The sequence below is a fragment of the Fusarium proliferatum genome (assembly GCF_900067095.1).
Source record: "Fusarium proliferatum ET1 genome assembly, contig: FPRO_scaffold004, whole genome shotgun sequence".
In the NCBI taxonomy this organism is placed as follows: Eukaryota; Fungi; Ascomycota; class Sordariomycetes; order Hypocreales; family Nectriaceae; genus Fusarium; species Fusarium proliferatum.
Window position 1 is genome coordinate 508,226 of NW_022194793.1, and position 26,109 is coordinate 534,334.

At 49.1% G+C, this 26,109-nt stretch overlaps 7 protein-coding genes across 7 annotated transcripts; 5 read left to right on the forward strand and 2 right to left on the reverse strand.

The window, feature by feature from the left end:
* Positions 1–1,005: 1,005 nt before the first annotated feature.
* Positions 1,006–2,182, reverse strand: FPRO_04363 (putative mitochondrial import receptor MOM38; the record flags this gene model as incomplete). The annotated part of the gene is made up of 3 exons (XM_031229865.1): positions 1,006–1,113; positions 1,165–1,812; positions 1,868–2,182. The coding sequence occupies 3 exons, from the start codon at positions 2,180–2,182 to the stop codon at positions 1,006–1,008; spliced, it is 1,071 nt and encodes a 356-aa protein (XP_031080059.1).
* Positions 2,183–3,304: 1,122 nt separating this feature from the next.
* FPRO_04364 (uncharacterized protein) lies at positions 3,305–5,361 on the forward strand (the record flags this gene model as incomplete). Its single annotated transcript, XM_031229866.1, has 6 exons — positions 3,305–3,318; positions 3,551–3,739; positions 3,786–4,089; positions 4,139–4,219; positions 4,277–4,879; positions 4,939–5,361. The coding sequence occupies 6 exons, from the start codon at positions 3,305–3,307 to the stop codon at positions 5,359–5,361; spliced, it is 1,614 nt and encodes a 537-aa protein (XP_031080060.1).
* A 9,209-nt stretch (positions 5,362–14,570) lies between these two features.
* FPRO_04365 (putative glycogen synthase kinase 3 alpha) lies at positions 14,571–16,052 on the forward strand (the record flags this gene model as incomplete). The annotated part of the gene is made up of 6 exons (XM_031229867.1): positions 14,571–14,616; positions 14,697–14,869; positions 14,928–15,011; positions 15,066–15,414; positions 15,465–15,863; positions 15,919–16,052. 6 exons carry the CDS (start codon positions 14,571–14,573, stop codon positions 16,050–16,052), a joined length of 1,185 nt encoding a protein of 394 aa, XP_031080061.1.
* A 421-nt stretch (positions 16,053–16,473) lies between these two features.
* FPRO_04366 (uncharacterized protein) lies at positions 16,474–16,848 on the forward strand (the record flags this gene model as incomplete). The annotated part of the gene is made up of 1 exon (XM_031229868.1): positions 16,474–16,848. The coding sequence occupies one exon, from the start codon at positions 16,474–16,476 to the stop codon at positions 16,846–16,848; it is 375 nt and encodes a 124-aa protein (XP_031080062.1).
* A 684-nt stretch (positions 16,849–17,532) lies between these two features.
* Positions 17,533–20,109, forward strand: FPRO_04367 (uncharacterized protein; the record flags this gene model as incomplete). Its single annotated transcript, XM_031229869.1, has 4 exons — positions 17,533–17,584; positions 17,671–18,146; positions 18,196–19,276; positions 19,325–20,109. The coding sequence occupies 4 exons, from the start codon at positions 17,533–17,535 to the stop codon at positions 20,107–20,109; spliced, it is 2,394 nt and encodes a 797-aa protein (XP_031080063.1).
* Positions 20,110–20,599: 490 nt separating this feature from the next.
* Positions 20,600–23,101, reverse strand: FPRO_04368 (uncharacterized protein; the record flags this gene model as incomplete). The annotated part of the gene is made up of 5 exons (XM_031229870.1): positions 20,600–20,711; positions 20,998–22,247; positions 22,302–22,457; positions 22,508–22,788; positions 22,843–23,101. 5 exons carry the CDS (start codon positions 23,099–23,101, stop codon positions 20,600–20,602), a joined length of 2,058 nt encoding a protein of 685 aa, XP_031080064.1.
* A 1,267-nt stretch (positions 23,102–24,368) lies between these two features.
* FPRO_04369 (uncharacterized protein) lies at positions 24,369–25,917 on the forward strand (the record flags this gene model as incomplete). Its single annotated transcript, XM_031229871.1, has 2 exons — positions 24,369–24,402; positions 24,479–25,917. The coding sequence occupies 2 exons, from the start codon at positions 24,369–24,371 to the stop codon at positions 25,915–25,917; spliced, it is 1,473 nt and encodes a 490-aa protein (XP_031080065.1).
* Positions 25,918–26,109: the final 192 nt, after the last annotated feature.

Below are 26,109 nucleotides of genomic sequence, written 5' to 3' on the forward strand. Positions count from 1 at the left end.
GATTAAACAGATGAACAGGGATGGGGTGACGCAGCGACTTTGTTGTTAGTATGACGTTGGACAGCAGGTTACGCAGAGATGGTTTTGTGATGTTGGTGCCCTATGAAGACCTCCTTTTTTTTCCCGTATTGGTTTTGCGAAAGAAAAAAGTGAACAGAACTTTGGTAATTAGCAAGGCGTTTTTGGGCGGTTGTGACAATTTGTTGTCGCAAGGCTAATTTTCGAAGTTTGGGGGGTACTTCGAACATGATACACGCATATGAGATAATGAGCACAAGAATCGGAGGTGATACCGCACGCTAATGGCAAGAAAAGACTTCATCATTTAATTTCAGAGCCTCAAAATGCTTTCAGGTGACAAATATCCCGTGATAACGTCTACCATTTGTGCTGAAGGACATTGTGCGAAAAGCAGTCAAACAAATCCATGACCATTCCTTGCATATAACCCATGAGAAGGCGAAAGACGTAGCTTCAAGTTTGTCTATTTCCTTGTACACATATACATGAGCAGGGAGGCCATCTCTTCGTAGCTTGCCCTGATATTCACCAGCTCATCCAGACCCATCAACACGTCGAACTAAAACAACCGCAGCCGCCATGAGCGCCGAGATGAGGAGTTCGTTCAAAACTATTTAAAAACAAGAACAGTGCGATGACTGACTGTTCGTCCCTCCGTAATGTGCGTTGCAGGAAATTCATACGCATGACCAGGACGATGCAAGTCCACGACAATAATATACACAGATACTCAACTTCCAAGCACATAGGGGTTGGATCGGGGCCTAGTGCTGGCCAGGCCACCTCCCTCGGGCTGGGAAGTCATGATATCACCAGAGACGAAAAGGACGACTAATAAGACATCGAGTGTGGTGAGAAGGGTTTGGGGTGAGGTCGAAACTTCGTCCTGGCCTGCTCACAGCTGAGCGATCATTAAGATATATCACTCATTTGAGCGGGGAGTGCCGCGTCGTCGCGGATTTTAGAGGAGTTTAAGCTCGGAGCTTAAAAGGGAATGTTAGGGGGAGGCTGGGAGCCAAGAGACTCCTGTTGTTCTTGGAGCTCCTCAGGGGCTGCCTCAATTGAGACACCCAACCCAATCTTGGCTTGATGCTAGAGTGATTGTCAGTACATGGTCGAATGGATGGGAATTAGGGCACAAACCGTGAAGTGATCAATGTCAGCAGCAAATGTCATCATAACGGGTGGTGCAACACGCTTTTCCAGAACGCAGCTAAGCTTGCCCTTGGAGTCCACCTGAGCCCGGAAAGTAGACATGCGGAAATCGTACTTGGCACCAATAGTGGTGACGCCCTCCTTCTGAAGGCCACCACCCATGAGACCACCTGCAGACGGAACGAGGCCGAGGCTCAAATCAACACCGGCCTGAACCTTGTCCGAGAGTCGTCGCCAGTAGGAGGTGTTGAGGGTGCCCATAGCAGCCTGGAGCTGAGCTGTAGCGATCCAGTCTGCGGACTTGTAACGGGCAGCATAAGAGACAGCGCACTCGGGGCCTTGGGTAAGGGCAGGTCGCTGCCAGAGAGTTTCAAGACCTAGGGCGAGTTTAGGAGTAACAGACTGGAGGTAGCTTCCGATATAGATGCCAGTCACACCACCCTCAAGGTAAGAAGGGTTCAGCATCTTGAGGGATGCGCTGAAATCGTTGCCAGTATACTCGTGTTCGAACTGCGCCATATCCTGACCACCGGGAGAAATGGAGATCTGAGACTTGGATACAAACTTGTCGGACCATCTCCAGTTGAATCGACCAGAGAGAGAACCCTCGTTATCCAGATTACCTTGGCAGAAGACCTGTTGATGAATCAGCGACCTACTATGCAGAAATACCGTGGCTCATGGTATTTACCTTGCCTGTTCCGTACATCGCAGCAAATGTGTAGGGGTTAATGCGCTCTCCCATGGCGAATTGGTGGGAAACCTGGAAGAGAGGAGCCATGCTAAAGATCTTTGTGAGATCGGCACGCATTCCGGTGAACATGTAATTGTTGAGGAAGACATCGCGCTGAACTTCCTTGGCAAGACTCTCGATAGTTCCTGGGTTGGAAAGGCCTAATTTGGCCCTTCGCTCGTTAAACGAGTTGAGGGCATCTCCTAAAACGCTAGCGATGGGATTGGAAAGCAGGGCCGTCTTGACGGGATCCAATGCGGCTGCGGAGGCCATTGTGACTGAGGTGCGCCGAAGCGAGGACGGGAAGAGGTCGGAAGAGGTGCGAACAAAGAGATAGTGGACAGCGACGGTGGACGATCAGCCAGCCGGAGCGAAATTCGGTGATGCGAAATTAGTGAAGTAGAAGGAGTTGTTAAAATACCCTCGAAAGCGATTGAATGCCGAGGCCTCTGAACGCCAGGATCGTGATGACGAGCGCAGTTGGATGGAGATGGAGAATAATTTTCATCTGGCTTGGACAGCTCTTGGGTGGGGAGCACGAGCCACCTATGATGCCGAGTCGGCTGTGGCGTCTCCAACTGTCCATCCCGAGAGATTGTGGCTAGTACAACCTAACGCCCAAGGATAAGGTACCCTACAGCTGGAGGGGGATAAATCAAAGTAAAGTACCTACAGAAGCATCCCAGTTGTTCACTGTGTATCAGGTAGGCTTCGCCAGAAGCGGAGTTATCGTTATTCTGGTAGTGCAATGTACTGTATACTTTCCGGCGGGTTTATATCTCAGGGATTTAGGGTTCGCCTTGCATTCTTTACAACGCATATCTGAGATATGACGTCCCCTCCTTGTGGGTATAGATACTTCGGAGAGTACCTGCACCTGATCTCCAGCTCCCTCCCTGTGGCATAACTACTATTCTTCAACACCAACCGATTGCTACTTTCTGCTCCTCGTTCCCAATGTTCACTTAGGTGTTCTCTATCGTGTTCACTTCAAACGCGAAATTTCCTTCTGATCAACCCAAGGCTCCATCGTAGTAGCATCAGACGACCGGCCTGTTCGCTTTTAAATATTGACCCCGCCGGCAAAGACCGGCTTCTGCCACTAATTGTTTCTTGAGGCTCACCCTTGTTGAAGATCCATCACACTCAACGATCGAGGCTCTTGAGGGCTTCGCCAAAAACAAGGCGCGGCAGTCCTCCTTTTGTCGCTCTACCGCGAATAGAACTGTGTTTATTTGAACCCAACGAAAGCCTGAACTGTCTCTATACTCCCAAATTACCGCCAACTGTCCGTTTTGGCTGAGCCTCAGAGTCTTCGGTTTCTCGAATTCGTCTTTTCTCTCAAAAATCTTGCCACACAAGCATCGTGTATAGGCATCGCCGACGAGAGACAAGATGGATACTCTTTTGTATGTTGCTATCCTTTCTCATCTCTTCTCTTCACCTCGTTCCTCCCCGTGTCTAGATACCTAGGTAATTTCGTCGTCTTTCAACTGCAAGTCGGTACCCTCTTCATTCCTAGTTCACGGAACCCTGTGATTTGGAGTGTCGCTTTATGTCGATCCCCGTCTTTCTTCGAACCTTGGCCAAAGACAGATGTCTTTTTCGTTATTTATTAAGCGATGAAGCTGATGTTGACAGAACCGCCGAGATTGCGGCCAATGCCCCTCGGTACCGTCGCAAGAGCTCTACATTTATTGATGCCATTCATGATATTCCTCATGGTCAAGACTTGGCCCCGGCTCAACTATACAGCACCATGTCTGGCCGATTGTTTCACTCTGGCCGCATCGCAATTGTCATGGTTGGACCACCTGCACGTGGGAAAACGTAGGTTTAATGATTCTGTGCCTGGTCCAAGTTAACAACCTTCCAGACATATATGCGTTTCCATGGCACGTTATTTGGGGTGGCTTGGTGTGAAGTCTCGTATCTTTCATCTCGGCGACTACCGTCGAGCAACTGTTGGCCCCGATGGATCTATTCCCGATGATTATTTCTTCCCGAACGCATCGCCTGCATCTGTCATTCTGCGCCAGAAAATCCTGAAGAAATGTCGTGAAGACATATACTCCTGGCTGAATCACGACAACGGCCAGGTCGCCATTTACGATGCCGTAAACCCTACTGCTAATGGACGGCGTTCGCTAGCCAAGGAATTTGCGAAGCACGATGTTCAAGTAAGTCACCACCCATCTTGTCGGGTCTCAGCAATCGCTGACGCAGCAGACTCTTTTCATCGAGTCCTTTGTCGATGATGAACGCATCCTTCGTGAGAATGCAAGAAATGTCAAGATCTCGTCCCCAGACGTGAGTACATACCATCTGCCTGATCCAATTATGACCAATGCTGAATGTTGACTGCAGTTCGCTGGTATGGAACCTGATGAAGCCGCTAAGCTATACCTTCAGAGAATTGAGATGAAGATTCCCGTATTTGAAACCATGAATGAGAAGGAATTGAACTACATCAAGATGATAAATGCCGGGGAAAAGTTCTTCTACAACAACGTCAGCTTCAATTATCTTGCTCACCGAATCGTCTTCTACCTCACCAACCTGCACATCAAATCACGGAAAACCTTCTTTGCCCGGGCTGGTACTACGGCAGAAGAAGACTCGTACAAGGCCGATGCCCCTCTGTCTCAAGAAGGGAGAGATTATGCCCAAAAAATGTCCGAGGCTCTTTTGAAGCATCGAGAGCAGGAACGTCTGACAAACATCGAAGAAGGGGGTCCAGATGTGCCTCTACCGCCACTCACCGTTTGGACATCGACTCGTATGCGTACGGTGCAAACTTCTGACGTCCTAAAGGAGAAAGGCTACAAGGTCCGTCAGCGAACACAACTCAGTCAAATCAACCCAGGCGTTTGCGAGAAGATGTCGGAGCGTATGATTCGCCAGATCTACCCCGATGAGGTCGAAAAGCACGAATTAGACCCTTACCACCACCGATATCCGCGTGCAGAGGTATGCTTCAACTACGGGTGGGTGAAATAAGCCATCTTCTCAATGCTAATTATCGATAGTCATACCATGATCTGGCTGTTCGCCTGGAGCCCATCATTCTCGAACTCGAGCGAGAACAGCACGACCTTCTTATTATTGCCCACGAATCGGTGCTTCGAGTTCTCTACGCTTATTTAATGCACTGCTCTACCACTGACATCCCAGTCATCAATTTTCCACGCGACGAGATCATCGAGATCATCCCAGCAGCATACCAGAATGAGGCTAAACGTATACATATTCCTGGCCTGGATCCCCAGATCGTACCTGGATCACCTCAAGATATCAAAATTCCGGTTCCTAGCAGCGGAGTTGTGAGCGCTCAACTGTCCCCTATCCCGAGTGGCATTGGGACTCCTGCTGAGCATGTCGAACGACCTCCTGAGAAGGTTATCAACACTGCCAAGGATATGGTTGCTGACAAAGTCAACGATGAAGACTAGTCTTTTAAATCTTGCCGCCTGGACGAGTTCACATGTTTGGCTAAGAGATACCGACTGCTTCTTGCCTGTTGTCTTCTCAGCAAGTAACACTCCCACGTCACCATCAGTGTGGCGCCTCGGGGCCCAACATACTGATCACGATGTGTTTAATGATCAGGCACTTGGTGTTGACAAGTTATGTTTGATAGGCATGTTTGCTTGCTTCTTTCAACATGCAGCTCGGTTTATCAGCTCAAGTCGATGAAAGAGGCCCTAACTTCACAATTCTTTCATTTCTCGGCTCAAAGGGAGGCTAAGAAATCTATGTAGCATTGATCGGCACCATGAGTCCTTTGCTTCGTCGCGGTTATGGGTTGTTGCTATAGAATGCTATGTCGCTAGCTATACGTAACGTGAGACGAGCTCATCATAAGAGACGGATATTCATATCCTAGCATGTAGGGTAGCCTCAACTACACCAATGTGACATGGCAAGCCTCGGGACTTTATTTGTCAGATCGGACATATTCTCGTCGGAAGTTTACCTCACTACCTAAGCACGTCGACAGTATTACCAGCCTGTAGCAGCCAAAGTCTGTCCTGATACCCGCACAGCCGTGGGCTAGGGCCAAATGAACCAATTTAAGAAAAAGCTCTAATTCTATTGCTTGCAACGGTTGCATCGTGTTAATACCTCAGACACTCCTGAATAGCTAAAAACTAATAGAGGTCTTCGTACGCCAGCTGAACATGACCAAAACACTGCGTCAATTCAGGCGTGGTTCGATATCCCAGGCTTGATACTTCATCCAAACATGTTGCGTTGGCAGGACTCACCTCAGAGCAGTCCAGGTTAGGGCACATGCTCATGCTATGTTACATACATACACATTCAAGTCAAATAAGGATAAAATCTCAAGGATTACGGTCGTGCAAATACAACGCTGTGGTCTCCCGATGCCTTGTACCTGGAGAATGGCCAGGGTTTGGATCAAGAAGATGCACGTCGCTGGATAGGGAAGCGTGTGCACAGGGGTCTGGGGGGCCGTGAGCTGTTACCGTAGGACTGATGAGATGAGTGTGCCCTTTGGCTGGTTGAGTTATCTTTCTTGGGGGGTACATATGCTTACGGACGGCCATGTGATGAGTATTGCTTCATGACTGGTAATCAATCAATAGACCATTTATTACAGCAGCAGATATGCACATTGATCTCCAACCAGAGTCATCATATCCTCATCATTCGTCTATGTAGTATAGAATAAAGAAGCCCTGGCAGATATAAAAATGCGAGAGACTTCTCCTTTATATTTGTCAGATCATGGGTACATACTCTATAAGAAAACTTTAGAACCGGGGAACCTGGGTAAAGCCCCGGTTTGCAGTCACATATGACAAGCAGCATCACTGCCTGCATTCGAACATATACTAGGGCCATACTGCACACCATGTCAACCGCGCATTACCGAGCAATGGAAGCCTCTGGCAATGAAATAAAATAACGCTTGCCAACTCCAGCCACGCTCTACAATTTGCCCCGGTGGCGATATAACAGTAACGCCTGTATGTGAGTGAGACCGGCGATAAACATCCAATAGGCTTACGGGAGACTTCATACATGGCGAAATATATCCGGGACGGAGTATTGAGTTTGCTTCGTAGGCAGTAATTTGACGACAGAAACCATGGGCTGGCGTAGGAGAAGGATATGTCAGCACGAGAAGGACTCAACGATGCTTTGAACGGGGCAGCATGAATTCATTCTTCCAGGATATCTTAAGGAGGTCTCGGGCTCTTTAGATACTGTCATAGACTAACAGAGTATCTAACGAGTCTGTACCGCATGCTGTCCAATAGTACTTTGATATGCTCACCGGCTCGACGATGGGGGTAGCTCTCCGCTCATCAGTTCAAGCTTCCAAGTGCTTCACTTCTTGCAAGGGGAAAGTCAGCTTGGTGATATTCTCTGATGGAAGTCAAATTACAGTCCTCAATTTGTTGTTGTGATGACCATATAACCCAGCCTCATCATGCTGTTCATATGCTCAAGCGTCAAGGTCCATTTGAGATTGCATGGCTCTAGCTTTGAGGAATAGAATTGCAGTTTAGGGGTTTGTTTTCAAGCTTTGATAACTCCTCGGCTTCTAGACAGCATGGGACAAAACATGCTGAGGATGCTTTGTGTGAAACAACGATATACCATTTTGGCCATATGTCTACTGCCATACATTGGCAAGAAGACCTATGAGAACCTAAAATACATCGAGGATACAACCAACATAAAGCGGCCTTTTTGGACAACGATTTACACTAGACATGTAACGGTACTATAGCTTCGACGCGCCGGTGCAAAACGTACGACAGACGAGACGGCGACTGCCAGTAAGGCTGAACGGCAGCTCAGGTGAATCAAAAGGGTAATTACCATCTCACTTGCAAGGCTTACATAAGGGTAGGGTGTCACGGATCTCTACCTGGTTTGTGCCGTGGATCACCAAAGCCGCTGGTGAACCCTGGCTGAGTTGTGCGAGGGGGCGTTGGGGAAACTTGGTATAACAACTGGCTCGAATGACTGAACACGTACGGATTATACTGAAATATGTTGACTGACACTAACAAGCTCGTGAACCACACTGCTAATACCGTGTTATTATCGACGAGAGTCAGCCAAAAGGGGGTTCGGAGTTAAGTCATTAAGTTTTAACTCGACGATGCCAGTCTCTTTGACAAGTCAAGCAAAACGTCCAGAAAAAAGGCATGAGTTCGATTATGAGCGCTAACAGTGAGGCTGAAAACTGGGCTGATATAGCAACACCCCATACAAACGTTCGATATCATCCTGACAGCTGGCATGGCTCCCGAACATCCAGCGACGATGCCCATATTTGGGTGCGTTGTGTGCTGTCTGAAAATCCAACATATGCGAAGACAGCCCCTTGCTGCCGTTGTCTCGAATATCTATATTTTAACCCTCAATGTTCATGTAAATTTGGGACACTGCTGGTCATAGTTAGCTGAACAGTAACCTCACTACCAGCTGACAATTTACCAGCAATGGTTTGGTTTCTATTTTGAACTCTGTACTTTGCCGTCACGGTCCGTAGCCGTCTCATCGTTGATTTTGCCAATCGGCCTCGATCGACGACGTTCAAATTGACGGCAACCATCCTAGTCGTCCTGTCCAATTTTAAGATCCACTCATCCGCATGTCAGGTGACATAGAATTGGAGATATCACGACTTCGATATCCAATGTTTGGAACCAAAAGGCACCTCCAAAGTCATGCTGACATATTTAGTGGCGTTGCTTTCTCGTTGGCTGTGAAACCGTACATATATCAAGACATTGGAGATTGAAAACCCCTCATTGATTCATTTCCCGGTGTCACCGCGGTCAGCCCAATTTGACGATACGTTTTGTCCCCTTATGATATTACGGAGAGTCCCTACTTGGCAAGGTGAATCGTGGCGGGCCTTTAGGAATATTTGCCGAGTTCCAGTCTATCAATTGAGCCGCAAGCGTGTTTGTTGACCTCCATTTGGCGACTTGGAGAATCAGCTATACTAAGTAACGATGCTTCATTGGTTTCAGACTCCAATGGTTGGTTCCAGGTCGTCAAAACAACTTGTGAGGACCTCAACTTTGCTCTGATGACTTTGATGATTGGCCATAGTGATCAGGGACCCCTTTTCCCCCTTCATGTTGATCAGATGCACCTTGCACTTTTCACAAACCTAAACTTGGCCATGGCCATTAGCGTTGTATATGAGGGGTCTCATGACCGACTGCATTCCGCAGTCCTCCACCCACCTAGCATGATTGCCCACCACCTGGGAAACATGCCTCGCCAGGTTCCGCGACTGCCAGGAGCCTCTGAGTGGTCCAGAGCCGCCATCGGTTCTGTGGTCAGCATGCTCTAAGTGGAGACGTCCCCAGGGGCTTTTGATGGATCACTAGGGCATTTGTTAGTGTTCGAGTCCTTTGGAGGCTATTTGATGAGCGTCATCAAGATCATGGTCTCGTGGTGAGGTGCTAGCCATCCATGTGCCGTGGCCGCATCGGCTTTTGGCGTGACCTTGCCTGTCATTCCAAAACGGTAAATCCACCCGTCCGTTCGTCTGTGCAAGATCTATCTTCCGTTTCGACACCGCATGGCTTGGTTGTTGTTTTTAAACTGAACCCGCGGGCATAAAGCACTTCGGCACTGTATCCGTACGGTTGGTCTTTGCAGAATGACGTCCTCAGCATGACGTCTGACCCAATGATTGGCCTGAAGCAGATCACCGTTGGCGTTGACACTTAAGTAACCCTGTATCCACATTGACCACCATTCAATCAAGCCTCGACACCACCAATCGCCGCCCAGCCATCCTACCATCCAACCACTGGCGCTGACGACTTCATAGCTCATGAGAAACGGGAATTGTCTGTTGCGGTTGCACTGGGACGAACAGATCCGAAGGCAAGCTGATGTCCATGCTGTGGATCTATTCGAGGGTACTATCCCCAAACTATCCAAGTCAGGCCTCAGCTCTTTCGAAAAGCCAATATCCATCAGGATTACGGTGGCTCCTGTGGACGAACCGTTAGGGCACAACAACAGCAACCTTTAACTACTGCTTCATTGGATATCTGTCGAGATTCCAAAGTTTCAGACGTCAGAGATCCACCCAGCCTCACCGTGCCACGGCCCCGCAGGAGCATGTGCTCAGTGTAAGAAAGCGTCCATCGTCATCTCGACTTTCTACATACATGAGGTGGGAACCAACCGTGAAAGAAAACCCGGTGGATTCGGGCCAATGCTAGGGGAGTTGCAGGGGCTGTTAGCTGTCTCTCTGGTCTGTCCGACAACCCCCTTGTCGCTAACGTTGCTTTTTGATCGATAGATTGAAGGCTGGTAACATTCCCCGGGGCATCTAAAGATCTAGCGACGATAATCCTTGGACAATTGTTGCCAGGTACGGAATATGGGAATGTAGTTGTACTTGCACTCTGGCTCGATAAACAGACATGCTTTGGTGAGTAGATATCTCAAAACAATTGCTAGGTTGTCTTGTTAGCTTCGTCGTGCGCGGATAAAAGATCTCGAGTCGAGGAGATTGAGATGAGGCGGGACGGAAGAGGCAATTTGCTGTACTCCGTACGTTGAGTGAGGTGAGGTGACATGACATCTGCTGGTTGTTGGCGAATTGAACTTCAGTTGGGACAGACCACTTTGGAAATCATGTGAACTAAAACACTCCCTGGGCGATCGGTTCTAGTCAACCCGACTTTGACTTTTCAATTTCACACGGGGTTCCGCGAGTATTTCTAAACCTATTGTTAGGCTGTAGTATTATATCAATCACTGCATCGTGTGTTGAAGACAGCACCCCTTGTAGGTATCTTCAGGACATCAGGTGCCAGTTAATGATCAATGCTTTATTACATTGCCGAGCCCACGAGGGGACCTACTAACCTACCTACAAACCTATCCGTAGTTGTGCAGTACATGCTACTATTCGTATTGCTTGTATCCGTTTATTATCGTTGATGTCCTGGCTGCTGTATTCAGGTTGGGACTTTTTTTCTTCTTCTTCAATTTCTTGAGGTATACTGGATCTTACATGATGGCTACCAATAGGATATTATGGTTTGTAATATTCTCAAAAAAATGATTTGAGCTTGTGTTGTCCTTCGTGAAGGATGCACATATCCCCTTTGGCACGAAAAGAAACCCGATCATTTTGTTCAGTACAATCTGAACCTGTTCCGTACTCCATGGTCAAAGTAGGTACATTGCAGATATATGGAGAATCGGCTGCATTTGGTTGTCAGGGTAGAAAGGAGCGAAAAATGTATAATAAAAATACAACGCCATTTACTGAAGATCATGGCCCTAACGTGAAGGTGCTCTGCTTGTGCACCTTAGGCACCTTACCTACTATTCAAGCATACATCAGCACCATCCCACTGAGTCCCTGTCTGATTGGTACAGACTACTGTGTAGGTACCTTACCCTGCGGCACCTCATCGAGCTTACCCAACTCTGCAAGTCTGGTGCTCAGTGGGCTAGAGCCAGGTTCATTGATGCAAGACAAGGGAGACTCTCGCCTGCCGGGCTTTAGCGCCTGGGTACCTGGCCTTCCTCCCAATTATGCCTCCAGACCAGTCTCAAGATGGGCACATGAGCAAGCCCAAGACTGCGGGTCTTCCTTGAATGGGAGTCAGGTTGCTCACAAGACATTCATGTTTTTCTTCTTCGTGCCAATTGAACCCAGCTCGACGCCTAGCAGGTGGTATTGATTCCCAAATAGCACCAAATTTGTAATCCAAGATGGCTATCTTAATTCAGCACAACTGTACTTGCCCAATCCTTTGTGCTGCTGGAGCCATTCGCTGGTGACTACTTTCCCCAAAAGTCAATGCTATAGGTACTAAGCTTCCCATGTTGAAAGTCTGCCTAGGTATTCAATTAACCTGCAGTTACGGATACCAAATGGTGATACGGAGTACTCCCTTAGTACCTTATTCTCCCATTTCGCTCCCAACCTAAGGTACCTACATGCAATCCCACACAACATCCGTATTCCTCACGACTCAAGGCCCCATGTCCCGAATAGCTTGTATCTTTCGCTTCTCGTGTCTGGAAACTGCAGTGTATCAAGAGACATCCATGTCTGCCTGGTAATGAGACGAATGACAGAACCTATGCATATTGCTGTCGCTCTCTGCTCCAGCTTTGTTGGTTGACCCCTCACACACCAACAGTGCCCCCTCTTTCCCAAACCACTTCAATACACGTCTTGCAACCATCTTAGGCTAACGACAGACCTAAATCTTAAACTCTAGAGGTTTTTGTTGACCTTTGCCTCTATCCTTACCCATGGCCATGCCGTCACTCTGTGTCGATTAAGCAGAAAACGCCCCGCAAGTCCCCGGAGTTACTTCTTCAACAACCACCTCGAGCTGCAGCAGTATGTACAGGTGCCTAAGTCAAAGAGTACCATTCGAGACACTGATTTTTGAGTGTCATCTTAGGTTCCTACCCGTCGTTCGCCTAGGTCGGGTCCACTCAAGCTCTCCCAGTCAGGTTCCGCAACATTAGACTAGGTCCTCGCGCCCAAGCCCCATTCAGAACAGCTCCTCAGCCCAGCAGAGCTCAGCACCATCGCAGCAAAGCTCAGTTCAGTCCTGCCCAGCTCAGCTCATTTCACTGGACGTCAAGCATTCCTCCTCTGCCATCATATTCCATTATTCTCAATTATCGCCCTTGGCATACTTTGGGGGCTTTCAGACTTCATACTGGCTTGACAATTTCCGTTCTGGGCCACATCGCAAGCCGCATCCGCGCTACGTCTGTCCGCTCGAGCCGCTTCTCAATCTAATTCTTCGCTCCCGCCGCTGCCTTCTGTTGCTGTAGTGCACTCATCCGTTCGTCGACGCTTTCTGCAAACCCTCGTCAAATTCGACAATCCAGAAACAAGAGCCTCATCGGGTCTACACTGTCTCATACTATAGTTCGCCGCATTTCAAGTTGACTTGCTTCTTGCCTGGCCCTGCCACAGTACCTAGCCGCTGCACCACCACATACGCCGCCAAAAGCACAGTACTGCACCGCACCTGATTACACTCACATGAACACAAGCAACCACCCTGCCTCGTGTCAAGTCAATCTGATTACGTCTTTCCCTTCTCCAACAAACATCAGAGGCCCTTGTCACTTTGTTCCTTATTAGTCGAAAATCTGACGCATCTCACGATCGGTCAGTGCTAGCAGCCGTAACTAGATCTCGAGGTCACCAACTCCACGATTCTAACTGTGCATCATCGTCATTACTGCCCGTGTTGATTGCATTACGGACTACAGTAAGTACATATCTTTCACGTGAACTACATCACTGGCCCTTCTATTCCTCATGCACCTATTCACTTTCCTTTTGCTGTCTTATACTCCCTCAACATTTGGCTTGCAACAGCTTTTCGTCGTATTATCCTTGACCTCTGGCTGCATTCTGTCAATGGGCTGTCACGAGTGTGTTCCATCTAGCCAGCACCCCGCCCCGACCCGCCTTGCGCCAGCCTCCATGCCCGCACTCCCCTAGCACCAAGTACACGCCTGGCTATCCATCACTTTGTGTTCAGCGCTTTTTCAAGGTCGCCAAAGCAAAGTGCTTGACTTTCAAGCTTGGAAGCGTGACGTTTGGTCTTCATTCAATCAAGGTCAATGTGACTGCAGAAGCTCCTTCACCACTTGACCCTTGCATAAGCCTCAGCAGCCAGTGCAGAAACAGGTGACAACAGAGAAGAGGGAAAAAAAATTCAATCCAAAACCTACCCAAACAAATCCATGCCACTGAATGCATGCGTAGGTAGCATAGCGCATCCTGCCGCACGCATGCACGCAGATTCCTCATCTCAACCTCCTCGCTGTTCTTCCCACTCTGCCTTGCTTCAAAACTTATCAATTCGGGCTTGTACCCACGCGCTCAGTCAGCGAAAAGTTGTCTTTGGGACTGGAAAAGAGAGACCCGACCCAACACGGCCTGTCCGTCCCTCACCTGCGTCGCCACCTAAGGCTCTACCTCTCCATTAGTACTTGATCTATGTTTAGGCCCTGTCCCCCGGCGTCCTTTTTCCCTCGTTACCAACAGCTTTTTATACCCCGTCTCTTGCCCACTTTCTCGCGCCCACCGTTCCCTTTCCTCCCCTCCCTTCCCCTCTGCCCCGCCCCCCCTCCAGCCTGTCCCGTGCCACCAAAAACACCACCGATTCTCCCCCTCGGTTTTCTCTTTGTTTCCCCAGATACCCTTGGCCTTGCCAATTCTTTGCGCATCGTCCCTGTCACTGTCTCCAGCTCACATACGGTCAATAGTCTATTCCGACAGTCGGCAGACGTTTTACCAGCCCCAAATCCACCGGCTGCCCAACTTTGAGTGCAGAATTAACCTCACGAGTCGCCCCTCTGCGCCCGTGCCGATACCCTGTTCGACCGAGACATTACTCGTCCATCGTCATCCAAGTGTTCTGTACTCGTCTCGCGCAAATACAGACCTTTGTTAAGAAATCATCATCGGCCGAGCTTCTGCTTGCGATTCAGCTTCTTTCAATCAAGTCACCAACATTGGCCCTCCCTTTTTGCCCATCACGGCTCCCACTACACAAAGCATCCCTCTTGCATTGAACCGCCCCGGCGACTTTGCCCACTTTGCCTGCATTTTTGCTTCGAATAGGACATACGCATCCAAACAATGTCGGCTCATCGGCCAAACGCCTTCAACAGCCTCCGGATGGGAGGTTAGTATACCAACCCCTGCCATTGGGCCTGAATCTTGTGCCTGGTTTGATAGATGACCGCTCAACTGACACAATTGCAGAGGTGATCCGCGAGAAGGTCCAAGATGGAGTGACTGGAGAAACTCGGGATCTGCAATACACGCAATGCAAGATTGTTGGAAATGGCTCCTTCGGTGTTGTTTTCCAGACCAAGCTGTCCCCTTCCGGAGAGGATGCTGCTATTAAACGAGTCCTTCAGGACAAGCGGTTCAAGGTACTAGGCACCAACCCAGCTTGTCCGGGCCATTTACTAATTGTTTCCTCCAATCCAGAACCGTGAGCTCCAGATCATGCGCATTGTCCGCCACCCCAACATTGTTCAGTTGAAGGCTTTCTATTATTCCAATGGTGAACGTGTATGGGATCTTGCTCATCCAGTTACGTCGCCCAATCCGCTAATTCCCTCATAGAAAGATGAGGTTTATTTGAACCTCGTCCAAGAGTTCGTGCCCGAGACCGTCTACCGAGCCTCTCGATTTTTCAACAAGATGAAAACTACTATGCCCATCCTGGAGGTCAAGTTGTACATCTACCAGTTATTCAGAGCCTTGGCATATATTCACTCTCAGGGCATCTGTCACCGAGACATCAAACCTCAGAACCTTCTCCTGGATCCCAACAGCGGCATCCTTAAGCTTTGCGATTTCGGAAGTGCGAAAATTTTGGTCCCTAATGAGCCCAACGTTTCGTACATCTGCTCCCGGTACTACCGTGCACCTGAACTTATCTTTGGTGCGACAAATTATACCACAAAGATCGGTAAGATTTCTGTACGAATACTAATCATACCTCCTTGCTAACTGGCCTAGATGTGTGGTCTACTGGCTGTGTGATGGCTGAATTGATGCTTGGTCAACCTCTCTTCCCTGGCGAGTCGGGCATTGATCAGCTCGTCGAAATAATCAAGGTCCTGGGCACTCCTACTCGAGAACAAATTCGAACCATGAACCCCAATTATATGGAGCACAAGTTCCCCCAGATCAAGCCTCATCCATTTAACAAGGTCTTCCGAAAGGCGGATGCCAATGCTATTGACCTCATCGCCCGCCTCCTTGAGTACACCCCAACCGAGCGACAGTCAGCCATCGATGCTATGGTTCACCCTTTCTTTGACGAACTTCGGGACCCCAATACAAAGCTTCCTGATTCGCGACACGGCACTGGCCAGCTTCGTGAACTCCCTGCGCTTTTCGATTTCACACGTCATGGTATGATGAGAATCCACAGACACCTTCATCAGCAAGATAGCTAACAATGATCCAGAACTCTCAATCGCCCCCAGCCTGAACCAAAAGCTTGTTCCAGCACACATCCGACCCGTGCTAGCATCTCAAGGCCTTGATATCGACCACTTCACACCCTTGACGGAGCAGGAGATGATGGCGAAACTGGATTGAGCCGGCCTCGCGTCGAGGCGAAGGGTAGTTTGCATTTGCTTACACCCTTCTCAGGCTCTCCGCGGCTGTGGAAGAGTCCTGCCTCGTCCACTCCCAGTACCGAGCTGAGTAAAAGTGGTTGGGAGCGATGGCCCAGGCTAAGGCCGGGTCAGATGGCGGGCAGGCGCTACATGGTCCTGAAGCTAATAGCGTCGGTCTTTGATACAAGGCACGGTGTATAGGCGTCGAGGGCCAGATGAGAAGGCATGTGTGTTCTGGTGAGCGTTGGAGTCTTTCCCGGCAGGGAGGGGATTGGGCGTTGTGCGTGCCCTTATATGAACCCGCTCTCAGTTTTGCCTTAAGGCTAGTCACGACGAGGGATAACCCCATTGATGCATATCACAGGGAATTACGTTTTTAGACCACGTTTCGATGCATGAGGATGATCGGTGCTCTTTTTTTATTGTATGCGTCTCAAGGGAGGAACCCAATTATTCGGCTATGGTTGGCTTTGCGAATGGCGATGATGACATTTGTTGAATTCTTCTTTTGGTACCGCGTTATGCCTTTGCCATGGTTGCCCAGAGGGTTCCGATCCTGGGATTGGTTGGAGACGCCTGAGTGGTTGAAAAGGGTTGGTCTGGTATGGCCTACGGTGAACATAACCCGGCAACCGATATTGTCCTCAACGCTGCAACGAATTTATCAATTGAAGCTGGCCATGGACGGCCCTGTGGCATTTTACTCTCGCTTTCCCGCCGACGTGGAGGAGTTTGGCATTATTTGGTCTAGTCGTCAATGGTCCAAGACGATATAAAGAATAAGGGACTGCTTATGAATCACAAATAAAAGGCAGAAGAATGAATGACGTGACGCATTGAAGCACGTGGGGAGCTCTGAATTGACGTCTCTGGAAAGCACACAGCTTTTATGTATAGACTTCAATTGCGCAAGTTGATAAAATCCACGTTTTTTGGTTTCTACTTGGTACTCTTCGAGGATCATTTTACTTGAGTGATCACCGATGTCTAGAAATTAAAAGTTGAGTATTCAGTCTATTATATTATGTCAAGCTCAAAATCAAGTGGAAGCCCGTAAATTGGCCGCATGCTTTGTAGCCTCGCAATACCGCCAAAGGAAAGGTCTCATATGATCCGTTTATTTGATGATTCTGAATCATAGCTGTGTTGGGAACGCAAGCAGACTTATGTCAGTGGTTACATAGTCCTGCCTCAGGCACTCACACTAAGCTCAGGTGTTAGCGTGTTAGCCTCGCGGTACATTTCGCTTCGTCCGACAATGCTCCAATCCCACGCTAGTTCATGCACCTCAGGGCAGCTTCCAATATCACTCTACTTAATTCCGTCCCTAGTGGATGTCCCCCCAAACTTTTAGCAGTGACGCAGCCTCGCATTCGATCTCACAAACTTTACTTATCATCACTACGAGCCACCATTGAGATTCGACAAGCAGCTACGTTTTCAAATACGAGAAGCGCATCATGGCCGACTACGATCGACGACCAGGCGGCTACCGCAAGCGAAGATATCGAGGTGTGTTGCACTGAGCTCAGCCCGATGCAAGCTACGCGAAGCTGTCGCGTTCCCTTCATTTCACCTGCTAATAATCTGTTATGTAGATGACGACGACCATTACGATCGCCGAAATCAGAGAAGACGGGTTGACTCGGCACCTCTTCCTGTGCGCGTCCGACGGCAGCTTCTGAGCATCGCAGACTCTCCTTTGCGCAGATGGGCTGAAGAAGTTCAATCCATTGCACATATGGTGGCCGAAAATCATGACGACGAAAATCTTCGCAAGACATTTCTCGACTTGGTGACGCAACTTCTGCTCGAGCAGCCTCTCAAGACGCCCTTCGTTGCCGCCGTTGTTCACATCATCAATACCCTGAAGCCTGAGTTCGTTGATGAGATCCTCGCTCGCGTTGGGCAAATGACAGCAGACAAGATCGCTCAGGGCGAATGGCGTGATGTAAAGTTGCTTCTTAAGTTTCTGGCTTGTCTGCAGTCTTTGATGGAAGGGGATGGCCTCTTTCCCATTCTAGAGGAGCTATTCAGTCGAGCTGCGGACCTCCAAACAGCCAGTTCGGACGACGTGAGTTGAATGATGTGGCAATCTGAATCTGTTTACTGACTTATGACAGACTATTGGTACCGAAATTGTCAAGATAATTCTCCTTACCATCCCTTACATCATGGTGTCCGCCCCTGGACAATTTCAGCAAAAGGCTGCGGAGTTGATGGAGAAGACAGACATTATTGCTTCCGAACCTCATGCCCTCCAGGTACTTGTTGATCCTTATCACCCCGAGGGCAAAGAAGAGAGTCCTGGCACGTCTCTTAGTGTTTGTATGCTGCTCCAACAGCAGCTCCAGTCTGAAGCAGCCAAGAACTGGGAACTATCATGCTTGCCACGACCTTGGGAGATGCCACTGGAGGATATCGAGGCTCAAGACAAACTCTCGAATGCGCCTAAACACGCGCTTCCCGCTATCGCCATTCCCGCAACTGTTATTGCCGGGCCCCGACCTCTATTTCCAGAGATATACTTTTCAGTCTACTCTCAACAGGATATCCCTTCTGTCCCAGCTGTGACCGACATCGCTGCATCCCTTATTCGCGATGGCCTTCTTGACACGATCAACATACTGGACTTCAACCGTAATGTGACGGCTCGCTACTTGATGGACCTGGATTGCTATTTCGCCGACGGCACTTTTGTTAAGCGTGCCACTCCTTTTGATGAATTGAAGAACTTTCCCGATGGTAAAAACACATGGAAGCCAGAGGATGTTGCTGTCGATACAGTGTTCTCGCAGTTGTTCCAACTGCCCACGCCCGAGCGAAAGCTTGTGTACTACCATTCAGTCCTCACTGAGGCCTGCAAGTTGGCACCAGCCGCTATTGCCCCTAGTCTTGGTAGGGCTATAAGATATCTCTACCGGAACAGCCCTCAAATGGATCTGGAGCTGAGCTATCGGTTCATGGATTGGTTTTCCCACCATCTCAGTAATTTTGGCTTCACCTGGAAGTGGGCCGAATGGGTCGATGATGCGCAACTGCCAAATGCCCATCCCAGCAAGTGGTTCTTGAAGGGTGCCCTGGATAAGGAGGTGAGACTGAGTTTTGCCCAGAGAATTCAGAAGACCCTCCCTGAACCCTACCTACCCTTGGTAGGCCCTGAGAAAGAGAAAGATGTTCCCGACTTCAAGTTTCAGAATCCTGGTATGTATCGAGTTCTATTGCCCCGTGCAGCTTACTGACATGCTCCAGAAACGCCGTTCTCCAAGGAGGGCCAGGAAATCGCCAGTCTCCTGAGACGGAAAGCACCAGATGAGGAGTTTCAGCCTCTTTTCGACAGCATTCGAACCCAAGCTTCAGAGCAATCATTGGACCCTATTGTTGCTAGCACAGATGTCTTTATGACCGCCGTCTGCTGGGTTGGTTCCAAGTCGTTAAGCCACGTCCTTGCCTGTATCGAGCGAACCAAGGGCCGATTACTTGAAGCTGGTAATTCCTCCGATGCGGCGCGCGCCCAAATTATCTCTGCCGTCATGAGTTACTGGCACGCACACCCTGGTGTTGCTCTCTCAATCATCGAAAAACTTGTCAACTACTCCATCCTGACCCCTTTTACCGTGGTAGACTGGGCTCTTGTGGCTAGCACGCCAGCCAACGGCACTGATGGTGGTGATAGTCTCACTGAACCTCACTTCTTTGAGCTAGTCTTTAACACGATTTTCAAAGTCACGCGTCGCAGCCGTGATGTTGTCGCTGCACCCGAAACCGATGAGGAGACACGCATCAAGGAGATAAAATCGACTCAGGATCTTTTCCGCGCCATGAATGATGCTCTTGTTAGCTGGGCTGGTGGAAGCAAGGATGAGCTGATGGAGGGAGGTGACGGATCAAGCGATCGCGAAGCCATGATCCGACGATGGGGACAACGATGGCTGCGTGTCTTTAAGAGGATGGGTGCCATCGAGGAGGCCTTTGTTCTCGAGGTGAGCAAGAATTTGGGTAAAGACAAGATGGCTACGGATGGAGTAGAAAATTAGACGACCGAACTGCAAAGTTTCGAACACGGAGCGATAGATATACGTGTACTAAAATGGAGCTTACTCGGAGTGTCATTTCTGAAACTACAGGGTACGGAATTCAGGTAATTCACATGATTTCAAAGGATATGTTATCTTACGACAGAACATTGCTAGGTTATGTACTGCAGGTATTATGAACGTTTTTATGTGACCTGGTGTATCTCATCCACATGGATAAGTGGATTGGTAGCATTAATACATAATTCGTGACTTGAGTTTGGTTTACAATATTGCCCATTCTAAGCTCACTCATGAGTGAGTATCCGCAAGTGGTGATTGAGCTCTGGCTTGCACCATCCCCAAAATATTGCTGCTTGCATGACCATTGAATACTGGTCTCGTCCTAGTTAACCGACGCTGCGCCATTGCTGAGGGTATCTCCTTTTGAAACAAAATATAGGGCTGATGCAGAAAGTTTGATTCAGCCGAGAAGTGTCGTCTGATATGATTAAACAAGCAGGTTTCGTTTGATGCGCCGGGGTAACACGATTTCGTTGACCATAAGCTGTTCGGCGGCCTGGGACTTCTCACCTAGCTTTTTGAGCTTGTCCATTAGGTGACTATGATCAAAATGTCAGTTTATCGATGTTATCTGACACGGGATGGGCGCGTCTTCGGAATCCATCTACAATGGACCTAAAATTGTGTCTGCTCGCAAGAACAGGAGTCTTGGTTGGAGACGACTCTGGTGTTCGTGGCTGAAGAGAGGGTGCAACAGGGCTGTTCGCAAGTGTTGGAGTTGAGGCTGCAGTAGCAACTTGGTCTATAGGCGGGCTTTGCCTTTGCTGGGTAATGCAAGGGGGGTGTAACTCAACGACAATCAGAAAGGGCGGGAAATACGCATACTTTACAGGCAAGTGACCGCGAGTGGCTTCGGTCCTGGCGAGGTTTACACGATCCATCTGCTGTTCGTGCTCGTTAAAATGGCGTCTGATACGGTCTCGGCAGTTTTGAATATCACCGCCACGGACCACATATCCACAATCCTCTTCTTCACAAACCCATGTCTCGCCAGGGCCACGTGGTACGGTTGTAGGGATGTTGTCTGCTCTTAGATAAATCTTGACAGGGCCTTCAGATGTTTCTTGAGCATCTTCATCCTCGGACAGACTCATGTGACTGGTATTACCCATAGTCTCTTCCTCACCAGAAAAGTAGTGGGATCGCTTCGGCTCTGACCCCTCATCCTCAGAGTAACTATCAACTTCAGAGTGAGGCCGCTTTCTAGAAGTGGTTGCCAGACGAAGACCGGACTTAATACCAGATGGACGACCTGGTCGCATAAGGCTCTTACCTGCAGGCGAAGAGCGGAGAGGAGTTGAAGGCCCTTCATCGTGGTTCCTAGAGGCGGCTCTAGCTTGCGAGGGGGGTGTTGTTTTGCTTGGGTTGTTCTTGTTAGATGGCTGACGTCGTTTAACGTAGAACGGAAAATCTGATAGTTTAATGGTGACAGGGTTGAAAGGCGTTTGGGCGAGCTCTTGTAGCCATGAATAGAATTCGCCATCATACTTATCCTTGTTAAGAACCTGTAAGAGAGCATGCGCATTGTAATGGAGAACTTCCGTGATAGGCACCCTATACGATGGCCTTATATCCCCTTTGTAGGTGGGGAAACTGAAGTTTGACCAGAATCGCTGAGTCACAGCTGGGATGCTCAGATGTCCGTTCCTGGAGTTGCTGATCTCTACGCGAATCCACTCAAGGGCATCAAGAACGCTCCGGAAAGCATCGTCCTTGGCATCCACCGTACTAGGTGCCTGGCTCATACGGACGCTTGATACACTAGCTGAGGAATGAACGCTGCCCGGCCTTGTTGACCCATCTCTCGAAATCTGTGTAGAGCTGAACAGGTCCACAGCAGTGTTTTCGGGCCTGTGAGTAGCAGACCGCGACCTTGAGTATCGTCGTCGGGGAGGACTGTCCTCAGGCTCAATGATATCTGGGGTTGCGTCGCGAGCTGTCGACGGGGCCGAAGAAACATTGCGAGTTCGGGAGGTCAATATCTGTGAGACAGGGGTGTTGCTGGCCTCAACAGAGGGGGATCTCTGGGGCTGCGGAGGGTTGTTCATTCTTTCAAGCTCCTTGTTGTATAGATCCTGAAAAGATTGATAAGATTCAGTTGTCCGGACGACAAAGGATCTTGTACTCACTTGATGTCTGTTTATCAACCATTTGAAGAAAGGGGTCACGAACCACTCGACCTCGCTCTGGTCCTGGATGCATTGAGCAATGAGAAACGAAGCATGGTCATCACATCTTGTAATCACTTCCTCGAGTGTTGAACCATCTCCTATACTGGCAGCATACTTGAATAGAGAGTCAGGATCGTTGTATAGCGAGGGACCGCGATACATACCTCATGAAATACCTGGTAGAGTTCCTTCAGCGCATCTTTTTTGCTCTTCTTCGCCTTCTTGGGTTTCTTATCTCTGTAAATTGCCATCAATCTATAGTAGAGCCGTATAGCCTCCTGCATTTTTCTGTATATGGGGAGGTATGCTGGCGCAGGGTTTAATTCGAACCATCCACAAGCACCCAGCATCCATATGACTGGAGAACCGCTTTCAGATTCTCCGATAGAGAATTGGCCGCATTTTCTGACTTCGAAAGGTGTCAAAGAACGCACTTTCATTATGACTGTGATGCACAGTTAGATCTCATTACATCATAATTATGGGTGCAAGAACCAACGGCGTGCTCTCTGCGACTGCTCCTCAATATGGAGCAATCCTCGGATGATGTAGGGGCCGCGAGTAGCGACATCGAGGGCGTTTTCAAGGGTGTGACCATCTTTGTTGAGAACGACGGCATCATTGATCTCGAAGGTTGTATCTGAGTCCACACCACCGGGGTCAAACCGCAGCACCGATTTCTCCTGCTTCCATGATCTTTGGCTCTCATCTTCTGTATCGACACTAGACGTAGACGCCCGGCGGGGGCGCCCGACCATGTTTGCAATGTTCAAGCCTCGAGAGCGCTCATCGAAATGGGGCGTTAAGACGTTGGCAGGTCGTTGATTTGAGAACGCACGAGTAAATCGGCCTCGGTAGGCAGGGGGTTAGAGATGTTGATGAATTTCAACTTGTATTGAAAGTACCGGTCAATGGAGTAGCGAGAAGTGGTTTGTTCGTAGCAAGAATGGGAGGTGTTGGTGATGTGAAAGTGGTGCAGAAGGACTGCGAATACAATAAATGTGCAGTTGATGAGAGCTAACTTAGCATTCAATCGGCAGGCCTACACAGAAACGCGGTCGCGCTTCAAATGGCAAGATGGCGGGGCAGATCACTGACAGCCCACTAAAGTTACAGGGGTTATTGTTTTCTGAAGGGCCTGCACGAGGTAGGCGAGGGAACGTAAGAAAAGCTTAGACCTGTATCCAATTAGACAAAAATACTAGTGACACTTGACATGACCTCTCCATGCCGTTCGGCTTGTTATTTTTGACACCCTGACTTGAGCCTCCAAGTTTTCTTACTCCCTGGGGCAAGCCTAGGGGAGCAAGAAAACTCAAGAATTGAAACAGGGTAATAAAATGGACTTATTAAGACTCCCCTACACCACGGCTAGATTACCTAAATATTATTATCATTTTGGGTCAAGGTCCTGAGTTTTCTTTCCTCTGGTAGGCAAGGGGAGGTGTTCTTGGGTGTCCCACTAGAACGCGTTGGCTAAAGTGCCTTTGCTCCAATCAAGGATTGCCGATAATAGCTCGTCAGGTTCTAGAGCTGAAATAATTACTCGAGCAGTACGTGTATTCCTGTTTCGTATTACAGGTAGTAGGTGAGCCTGGAACTTCCAAACGTTTACATAGGATTTAAGGCAGTTACAAATCTTAATTGCTCCACGAACTCACAAATCGCTTGTATCCGTACAATTGTGCTTAGAGCATGCTCCAAGCTTCTCCTGTTTCTATTGTTCGCATAGGCATTTAACATGACTTATTGTAGCCTAGACTACTTTTAATTGTTCCTGGTAATTTTTAAGCGGGGACTACTACTGATAAGACTTTTTTTTTCCTGCGCCGAAGACAATGAATCGAGCTCTGGGGTCAAAGTAAGTGAGTGGTGCGTTTGGTGGCGGGCGCTGGATCTTCTTAACAAGCTCCACCGCGGCCTCAAGTTCAACACTTTCCATTCCTCCCTCCTCTCCTGTTTTCTCCTCTTGGCCATATCTAGTCCTTTGGAGAGCTTATGCGACTTCCCCGAAAGACATTGAAGATGGCAGCGGACCAGGTCCGAGAAGGCGTCTTTGGTAGGTGAATTGCTGACTCTGTTCCATTGCGAACTTTGCTCTCTCTTTATCATTGTATTAACATGATCGCTTTTAGCCATCAACAAGCCTTGCGGCCAAAGCTCGGCGCAAGTCATTCGCGAATGCCAGCAAGCATTCAATCCCTCTAGCTTTTTCAAGCCATTGATCGATTCCGAGGTCGCAAAGCGCATTAGCGAATCCGGCAAAGAGTTCGCCCGTCGCAAGCTCATCAAGAAAGCCTCGCAGGTCAAGATTGGCCATGGAGGAACTTTGGATCCCCTTGCTACAGGTGTTCTCATCCTGGGCATTGGATCCGCCACCAAGTCTCTTCCCCAGTTTCTGGAATGCACTAAGACGTACGAGACCATTGTTGTATTTGGCGCCGCGACCGATACCTACGATCGAGTAGGTCGCATTCTGACCAAGCGGCCATATGAGCATATCACTCGCGAGAAAGTTGAGAAGGAGCTCGAAACGTTCAGGGGCCGTCAGATGCAGATCCCGCCCCTATACTCTGCGTTGAAGATGAACGGGAAGCCTCTGTATGAGTATGCGCGTGAAGGCAAGCCCATCCCACGACAGATCGAGGGTCGAGAAGTCGAGGTTAAGGACATTGAGCTGGTGGAATGGTACGAGCCTGGGAAGCACAATCACCGATGGCCAACCGAGGAAGCTGAGGCTGCAGAGCGCAACCTGGCGGAGCAGGTCTGGAGGGTTAAGAAGCAACAGGAGACCAACAAGAAGTTGAGCCCAGAGGAGAAGCAACAGGACGATAAAGCGATAGCGGCGCACGAATCGTTCAAGCGCAGCTTTGAGGAGCGCCAAGACGCGCTTATCAAAGATGCACCTTCGAAGCGATCGCGAAAATCCAAAGAGCCTCCCATGATGTCTGGCGCTCTTGGACAGCTACCACAACCGACATACTCTAATAAGGGGTCAAACCTGGTTCCAGAGTCGCCTGATACAAGCACACCTCCCCCGTGGAGCGACCAAGGACCTCCCGCCGTGAAGGTGCGGTTGACTGTAACATCTGGATTTTATGTCAGGAGCTTCTGCCATGATCTAGGGGCTAAGCTGGATTCAGCTGCCCTGATGGCAGAGCTTGCTCGAACACGCCAGAGCGACTTCGAAGTCGGGAATGACAACTGTCTCGAATATGAGGATCTGGCCAAGGGTGAAGAGGTTTGGGGGCCTCAAGTTGCTCGTATGCTCGAGAGTTGGAGCAAGAACAAGCCACAACCACCCGCTGGTGACAAGTCGAATAAGAAGAAAAATGAGTCGAAGGGCAATGGCTCACCTAAATGGAAACACGACAAGCAACAAAGTCCCAACAAGGGAGAAAAGCGAAGACGATCGAATTCTCCAAACGAGACAGAATCACCGCCTCGAAAGGCGATAGCTCTTGAGTCCCAGGAGGACTCCAAGCCCGTGAAGGAACCCAAATCAGAGACGCCAAAGTCCGAAACCGCAATTAGGTCTGAGGATGAGAAGTCATGGAACGGCATTGAGGACTGAGCCGTGGGATGTTGCTCGTTGCAAGAAGTACATATAGCCAGGCCAACTGATGGCATGAGGTGATGTTTCTGAGTTAAATGGCAAAGCCTATAAAAGAGTGGCTAGACTAGAATATTTCTAAAGCGTCATATGTTATGCCAGGCGTTCCGCGTTTTGCGAGCTACGAAGAATATATCTTTATTATGTGTCAAG